Source organism: Rhamphochromis longiceps, linkage group LG23, assembly GCF_057381845.1.
Source record: "Rhamphochromis longiceps isolate RC_006_pf linkage group LG23, R_longiceps_female_GT1.1, whole genome shotgun sequence".
NCBI lineage: Eukaryota > Metazoa > Chordata > Actinopteri > Cichliformes > Cichlidae > Rhamphochromis > Rhamphochromis longiceps.
The window spans coordinates 17,734,419-17,743,186 of NC_140578.1; the positions used below are offsets into that span (position 1 = coordinate 17,734,419).

General features: G+C 41.3%; 1 protein-coding gene across 2 annotated transcripts in view; it reads left to right on the forward strand.

Annotated features, from left to right (window-relative positions):
* The window catches only part of LOC146641561 (protein NLRC3-like), a 41,250-nt gene extending 32,911 nt beyond the window's left edge, over positions 1 to 8,339 (forward strand). The window contains exons 11-13 of one of the 2 annotated variants that reach the window (XM_085399542.1): positions 2,737 to 2,910; positions 5,042 to 5,088; positions 5,264 to 8,339. In XM_085399542.1, coding sequence (XP_085255668.1) covers positions 2,737 to 2,910; positions 5,042 to 5,088; positions 5,264 to 5,847 — 805 coding nt within the window. In that variant the 3' untranslated portion in view covers positions 5,848 to 8,339. The remainder of the gene's footprint in view (positions 1 to 2,736; positions 2,911 to 5,041; positions 5,089 to 5,263) is intronic. The other variant, XM_085399541.1, reaches the window with a different exon arrangement.
* The last annotated feature ends 429 nt before the right edge of the window (positions 8,340 to 8,768 follow it).

Consider the following 8,768-nt stretch of genomic DNA (forward strand, 5'->3'; position numbering starts at 1 on the left):
GGGGAACGGGCGGATTCGGCTGACTGATTTCTGAAAGCCTGGTGAGTATTTCCTCTTGCTTTTCACTAATAGTGTTACACTGGTCCACTAGGGACGTCAATGTCTGTTCATGCCGTCCTAACACCGCGCCCTGTTATTTATGACGGCGCGAATTGGGTCCGCTGAGTCCATTATTGGCCAGTTCGTTCTGTCACAAATAAGGATGCAGTGGACTCAAGAGCAGACTCAATTGCTCGAACTATGTACAATTTATTGAAAGGAAAAGGAACTTAAACAAGACTGGGTCTAACAGAAATCATTCGCAGGAACTGAGGGAGGCCCGAGGGCGGAGAAACGGATGTTGAACACAAGGAGAACACGGGCGGGAACTTCTGCAAACACAGGAGAAGGGTTTTACTGAATGGGATTCAATTAAAGGGCAGAAGTGAGTGGTACTAGTGGAGAGTCTTGTGCTTACTTGAAAACACCGGCTATTAGGCGGGGAAGGGGTTGCCGTGGGAGCGTCCCAGGGATGGTTGAGAGTGTGGGGAAGCTGGTCCAGGTTCCAAGGTGTCCAGGGAAGTTAAAGTACGGGCTGGAGGGCAGGCTGAGGAGAAGGTGAGTGTGTGGTCCTAGGGTTCTAGGCAGACTGGAGAACGGGATCGAAACAGAACCAGCGCTGCTGATGAGTACGACGGGGAGTTTACCAGGACGAACTGGCGAGGAGTGGCAGGCAGTGCTAGCTTAAAAACCCTCTAGGTGGAGCCCTGGAAATTGGAAGCAGGTGATGAGCTTGCCAACTCCACCCCAGGGGACGGACAACAGGAACCTGGACCACACCTGACCAGACACTCCCACAGCACATGACATCTTCTTATGGCCTCAGATAATAATGGTAAATGGTAAATGGCCTGTATTTATATAGCGCTTTACTAGTCCCTAAGGACCCCAAAGCGCTTTACATATCCAGTCATCCACCCATTCACGCACACATTCACACACTGGTGATGGCAAGCTACATTGTAGCCACCCTGGGGCGCACTGACAGAGGCGAGGCTGCCGGACACTGGCGCCACCGGGCCCTCTGACCACCACCAGTAGGCAATGGGTGAAGTGTCTTGCCCAAGGACACAACGACAGAGACTGTCCAAGCCGGGGCTCAAACCGGCAACCTTCCGATTACAAGGCGAACTCCCAACTCTTGAGCCACGATCGCCCCTTTACTGTGTTTGTCTTGCTATACCAAAGTGCAGCATTAAGTGCCCTTGATCATTACATTTTACTACAGACACATAGAATACATCATTGGTATTAACAGAAATGGTTTGAACCCTGTGAAAGTATGTCGTTCCACAGGGTTGCATACTGGAGCCAGTTCGTTTTAATTTATAGCATACATTTTCATTGCTTTGGGGATGATACCCAACTTTTTATATCCACTGAGCCAAATGCCACACACCAGTTAATTAAACTGCAGGGATGTCTTAAGGACATAAACACCTTGATGACCTCTAATGTGCTGGTTCTAAATATAGCATATATAACAGAGATTATTGTCCTCAGCGATGAAAATCTTAGAAACATGGCGTCTCACCAGATACTTCCTTTGGATGACATTAAATCAACATTACAGTAACACTGTGAATCTTGAAATTGTTGATACTAAACTAGAAATAACTTTGTCCTCTCCTGTAGCTTGTGTTTTGTCCTGTTTGTTATTTTTGATCTCTCAAGACTTTTTTCTTTCTTTTCTCCTTTCTAATTACTCTACAACTGGTCAAAGCAGATAGCTGCCCGTCCCTCAGTCTGGTTCTGTTGAAAGTCACGTCCTAAAGGGTGTTCTTCACTGTCATCAAGTGCTGCTCACAGGGGACTAAGTAAATGTTGAAATTCAATGCTTAACCTTCCTGCCTTCTTGGGACCTTTTTGTGCCACTGCTATGTGTTAAATGGCTGCCATTTCCACTGTGTTCAGTGGAATATAACCAAACTTGCCACAGGATAGTTTTTACCTGTCAATGTTAATATTCCAGTGTGAATTCCTTAAATCAGCCTAAAATGGCTGAGCAGCAGAAATCCCCACACCCATCACCCTGGGGACCATTTTCTGCCCATTGACTTCCATTATAAACGCTATTTTTCAACCCCAAATTATCATCATATGATTTTATTTTTTCTTCTTTTCTTGGATGTCAATGAAGACTCAGGGCCTTGAAGTTTTAATTTTTAAATTGCAAAAAAAATGCAAAAAAAATAATGGCAGGTCAAAATGTATGTTGGTGCCAATCTTTGGTCCATCTAAAGGCCTACTTATAATGACAATCACATATTACTTCAACTGTTTTTTTGTGGAAATATTTAGTTTCGGTTTTTGGTTTTTGGGGCTTATAACACAGGGCGCTCATGTAATAACACTGGGATTTGAAGGGTTAAAACAACGAAAATATAATTAAAACTTTACATGAATATTTCAGGGAGAAGTAGTTTTACAAGGTTGGCTAATTTAAAGTGGAATAAAATATGGATATATGGTCTTTTTATGGCGTGGCTGAGAATGGTCCCTAGGGTGATGGGTGTGAGTTTTTTAAAGGATGGCAGGAGGGTTAATATTGTAGGATTTTGCTTTATAAATCAATTTTAGGCTGCTGTTTTCATCTCTTGTGGTTTGTGGCTTATGGATGACATTGTATCTCAATATTTAAAAATAAAACATTCAGGGAGCAGTTCATAGATTGATTGCTGTTTTGTGTGTTCACAGGCTGTCAGGCTGTTTGATCACAGAGGAAGGCTGTACTTCTCTGGCTTCAGCTCTGAGCTCTAACCCCTCTCATTTGAAGGAGTTGGATCTGAGCTACAATCATCCAGGAGACTCAGGAATGAAGATGCTTTCAGCTGGACTGAAGCATCCACAATGGAGACTGGGCACTCTCAGGTATGTAAAGAATGCCTGATAGAGGAGGAAGAGCTGAAAACACTTTGTTTCTTGACTGTTTGTGTGACTCTGAGATGAACAATGACACAGCTCTCTGTGTCTAAAGTGAAAACAGCAGAAATTGATGGGTTTACGGTAGAATTTAGAAGTTTTTTAAAATGATGTCAGACAGCTGTTTTACAATAATTTCATAGAATATATATCAGAAAGAAACCACTCTCTCTCCCAAAGAAAACCTCCTAATATAAAACAAGGGCTCATGAAGAGAATCATTGATATTCTCTTCACTTGAAGCACTCTTCTTATTATCAATACACCAATTAGTAAAATGGTGGAGCCATGATTTCACTACAGTGGGGCAAAAAAGTATTTAGTCAGCCACCGATTGTGCAAGTTCCCCCACTTAAAATGATGACAGAGTTCAGTAATTTGCACCAGAGGTACACTTCAACTGTGAGAGACAGAATGTGAAAAAAAAATATCCATGAATTCACATGGTAGGATTTGTAAAGAATTTATTCGTAAATTAGGGTGGAAAATAAGTATTTGGTCACCTCAAACATGGAAAATCTCTGGCTCTCACAGACCTGTAACGTCTTCTGTAAGAAGCTTTTCTGTCCCCCACTCGTTACCTGTATGAATGGCACCTGTTTGAACTCATCATCTGTATAAAAGACACCTGTCCACAGCCTCAAACAGTCAGACTCCAAACTCCGCCATGGCCAAGACCAAAGAGCTTTTGAAGGACACCAGGAAAAGTATTGTAGACCTGCACCAGACTGGGAAGAGTGAATCTACAATAGGCAAGGAGCTTGGTGTGAAAAAATCAACTGTGGGAGCAATCATCAGAAAATGGAAGACATACAAGACCACTGATAATCTCCCACGATCTGGGGCTCCACGCAAGATCTCATCCCGTGGGGTCAAAATGATCATGAGAACAGTGAGCAAAGATTCCAGAACCACACGGGGGGACCTGGTGAATGACCTGCAGAGAGCGGGGACCAAAGTAACAAAGGTCACCATCAGTAACACACTACAACGGCAGGGAATCAAATCCCGCAGTGCCAGACGTGTTCCGCTGCTGAAGCCAGTGCATGTCCAGGCCCGTCTGAAGTTTGCCAGAGAGCACATGGATGATACAGCAGAGGATTGGGAGAATGTCATGTGGTCAGATGAAACCAAAGTAGAACTTTTTGGTATAAACTCAACTCGTCGTGTTTGGAAGACGAAGAATACTGAGTTGCATCCCAAGAACACCATACCTACTGTGAAGCATGGGGGTGGAAACATCATGCTATGGGGCTGTTTTTCTGCCAAGGGGACAGGACGACTGATCCGTGTTAAGGACAGAATGAATGGGGCCATGTATCGTGAGATTTTGAGCCAAAACCTCCTTCCATCAGTGAGAACTTTGAAGATGAAACGAGGCTGGGTCTTCCAACATGACAATGATCCAAAACACACCGCCCGGGCAACAAAGGAGTGGCTCCGTAAGAAGCATTTGAAAGTCCTGGAGTGGCCTAGCCAGTCTCCAGACCTCAACCCCATAGAAAATCTGTGGCGGGAGTTGAAAGTCCGTGTTGCTCGGCGACAGCCCCAAAACATCACTGCTCTCGAGAAGATCTGCATGGAGGAATGGGCCAAAATACCAGCTACTGTGTGTGCAAACCTGGTAAAGACCTATAGTAAACGTTTGACCTCTGTTATTGCCAACAAAGGTTATGTTACAAAGTATTGAGTTGTATTTTTGTTATTGACCAAATACTTATTTTCCACCCTGATTTAGGAATAAATTCTTTACAAATCCTACCATGTGAATTCATGGATTTTTTTTCACATTCTGTCTCTCACAGTTGAAGTGTACCTCTGGTGCAAATTACTGACCTCTGTCATCATTTTAGGTGGAGGAACTTGCACAATCGGTGGCTGACTAAATACTTTTTTGCCCCACTGTATATAAATGTATTGCTGTGACAACCAATCCAACAACTGATTCAAAAAATTGACAGAGCCAGGATCAGTCCAAATGATCAGCAGTTTCAGCCATAGCGATAACATGATAACATGTAATCTCCATGTGTGCATGCTGAAAGAGACTGTGCTGGTCTGACTCCCCTCCTTCTTTCAGGGTGGAGCCTGCTGGAGTCCGATGGTTGACACCAGGTCTGAGGAAGTGTAAGTGTGCTTTTAATGTCATTCATGAAAACAAAGCAGCACACATTCAACCATCTTCAAACTGTCACATCACTGATTCACATCTCTGATGTCAGGAGTCATCATCAAAGTGTCAATCAATAAACAGATGATGGATCAATAACTGCAGCTGGATTGTGTTTGTTCTCTCCATCAGATTCCTGTCAACTCACAGTTGACACAAACACAGTAAATAAAAACCTCAGACTGTCTGACGACAACAGGAAGGTGACATATGTGTTGGAAAAGGTTCAATCATATCCTAATCATATGGACAGATTTATTGACCGGTGTCCTCAGCTGCTTTGTAGAGATGGTCTGACTGGTCGCTGTTACTGGGAGGTTGAGTGGAGTGGAAAGGTTTGGATATCAGTGAGTTACAGAGGAATCAGAAAGAAAGGAAAGGTTAATGATTGTGTGTTTGGATGGAATGATCAGTCCTGGAGTCTGAAGTGCACAGATGATGGTCCTCTTTCTTTCTGGCACAATAAAAGCCAAATACCAGCCATCTCCTCCTCTTCCTCCTCCTCCTCTTCCTCCCCCTCTAACAGAGTAGCAGTGTATGTGGACTGTCCTGCTGGCACTCTGTCCTTTTACAGAGTCTCCTCTGACACTCTGATCCACCTCCACACCTTCAACACCACATTCACTGAAACTCTTTATCCTGGGTTTGGCGCAGGGCTCATGGATGATTTGTTGGGATTTTCCTACTACCGTGGTTCCTCAGTGTCTTTGTGCTGAGTTGAATGTAAAGAGTGTCCTCCTGTTAGAGAAACACTCTGACTGTTGAACAGATAGTTCAGTCTGTACATGTCTGTCTCTCTCACTCAGGAACACATTTTCAGATTCATGGGTTCAATCAGTTGATGTTTTAAACTGTTCTAAATGATTCCTTGCAAACTTCTTCTTCAGTCTTTTAACGATGGAAGCTACGATTATTCCAGGATCCACGTGTTTTTTTCCCTGTATTTTTTCCCCTTAAAGCTTCACAGTGAGTATCACAGTGTTGAATGGACTCCCCACACACAATGGTTGTGCTCACACATATCAAGTTTATTTACCACACACTCTGGCCAGCTTTTTTTTTTATCTCTCTTCTCTCGTCTCCTGCCTCACTAAGAAGGGAAAAGACCGTCATCAGTCCAAATGCCACACGCTGTGTTCTCACCTGCCTCCGCGGCACCGCCCTGTTCAGCTCACTGCACCACTCCTCCCCTGCAGCTGAGCCAGGAACCACACCTCCACCACAACCAGTATGTTGTGTTTCTTTGAAGCTCAGTTCACAACCAGCTCCTCTGTATTTTCAACAAGTCTGAGCTTTTTAAAATGAATCCAAATGTTTGATTTCTCTTAATGTGATTTTTCCAACCTTTTACTGCTTTTACTGTTCCACTCATTTTTGGAAACTGTGATGGAAGCAGGACAGGAAGGAAGCTCTCAACAGAAGCAGATTTTCATATTAAGAGCACATTTTAATGTTTTTTGCTTTAATTTGTTGTCAAATCCTGAGAACAGACAGGCTGTTTGGATGCTCCATGACTGAATAAGTGGACATCCACCATTACTCAGTGTATAAATCATTAAAGACATTCAGCATCTCTCATGTTTCTGTTGTACTATAAAAATAGCTCCTTTAAAAACTGATCCAGTCAAAGAAGCATTAACTTCCATACTGATCAGATCAATATGTACAGTTCTGATATCACCAAGTCTTCAGATGTTTTATCACCCTCTGCTGGTGAGAAGATGAACTACAGGATGTCAGTTTTGGGGTTTTTTAAAAATTTGTTTTCTGTGATCCTTATCTGTTTTGGATCCATTTTGCCATGGAAGTGGACTCCAACTTGGTCACAGTGTGTCCATAATCATGCTCCAAGTAAAACCACAAGATTAACCTTATAGTGTTGAAACAACAACAATTAAAAGTTTGAGTAATAGTGAACCAGTTCCATTGTTTGTGGGCTCCTCGAGCTGAATCCGGCAGGTTATTTGGTGGACATTTAAACAAGCACGCATCTATAAGTTGAACGTCTCCAAAATCCTTTAAACAATTGAACTTTATAGGACAATTAGACTTATCCCTCTATGAAAACTCTCCAGCTGCTATAAAATGTTCAGATGAGTCTGAACAGGTGGTTTGTGCAGGCTCAGACTGTCTCTATGCCAGAAACAGTCTGAGCTGGAAACAAATCCGGTGGTTGTTTATTAATAGGATGCACAGGCCTCAGATTAACACTCTCAGCCCACAAATCCTCCGCTATGAAAGAAATACACAGGCCACCATCTGCAAATAAATAAATGGTCCACATTTTTTAAAAAAAATTACAGATAAAATTATGTTAAAACTAAAAGAGAGTAATACAATAATAATATAATGTGGTCCTTACGAAGGAAAACACTCTGTCTTTCAGATTACTGAAAGTGGCTGAACTCAGCAGTACAGTGGGGTTATAATTAAATTCAAACATGAATTCAATGGCAGATTAAAACGCTGTGTTTAGAGTAGTAAACACCAGAAAGCGGGATAGTCATGTGGTTTATGTAGACATCAAGGACATCTGGAATATGTGAGCATAGGGAGACAGAGCTGTGTTTTTTAGTCATTACTAGTTAATAAATGTATTGATCTGCAATAGTTTTTACCTCAGTGCATGTAGCATAATCTTTTGTGTAAATATAAGTAAAATATTCAAGGAACAGTGTTGTCAATTCTTCTTCCTTAAGTTGTCAAACAATAATATGACAATAATTCAGACCAAAAGTCATCTTAAACTAGACAGGTAAATGTATCGAGACATTAAACTGATTTTTATGTTTTTATTAGCCTTCTTAAATCAATTAATTGATGTTATATAAAGTCTGTCATTGGTTCCTATCAGTGTGTGTAATAAAGAAACAGGATTAGTTTTGTTAACACAGCTAAATAAAGCATAAAAAGTATTTAGTATAGTTCCCCATTTAATCTTGGGTGATTATATATTCAAAGATGGTGTCTAATTTTAAATTGACCCTATGTTTTTAGTCTCACTTTGAGTCCTCTGCCATCAGCTGAGCTGTGATGTAACACAGATGTTAACTGTCAGCATGGCACAAAGACTCAAAACTGTTAATGAAACTTATCAGCTATGCTTGAATATTTATTTATAGCCATGTTTTACATAAGTAGAAGCTTTATCTTTAATTTTTGTGCCGTTATAATCCTACATCCTATAACACAGCAGGTCATATATATCACTGGATAAATACGTTTACGCAGAGCAGACAACTTCATAATGTTCATAATATTTCACTCAGTCCAGTAAAACATATATTTTCTTCTGATTTCATAATGTCACATGAAATAAGAAATATAAAGTAATTTATATTGTTGTTCCTGGTTAAGATTATGTTTTCTTTTAGCATGTCAAAATTCTACTGATGGGTGAATAACTCTATAATCTATTTAGAGAATCAGAATCTCATTCTGATTTCTCTGTGTTGATAACATATAGTTCTTTAAAAACTTTCCATTTAAAAGTGCATCTCATACTTTTGTGCTGCTATACCTTCATGGCTAGAGTCTGCTGCTAACTTCCTGGAAGTATTGCCAGGCTATGTCATCCCCCATCTCTATAAAAAAAAAAAGAAAGAAAAAGAAATGTCCATTGGCGTGAATGGGGTGG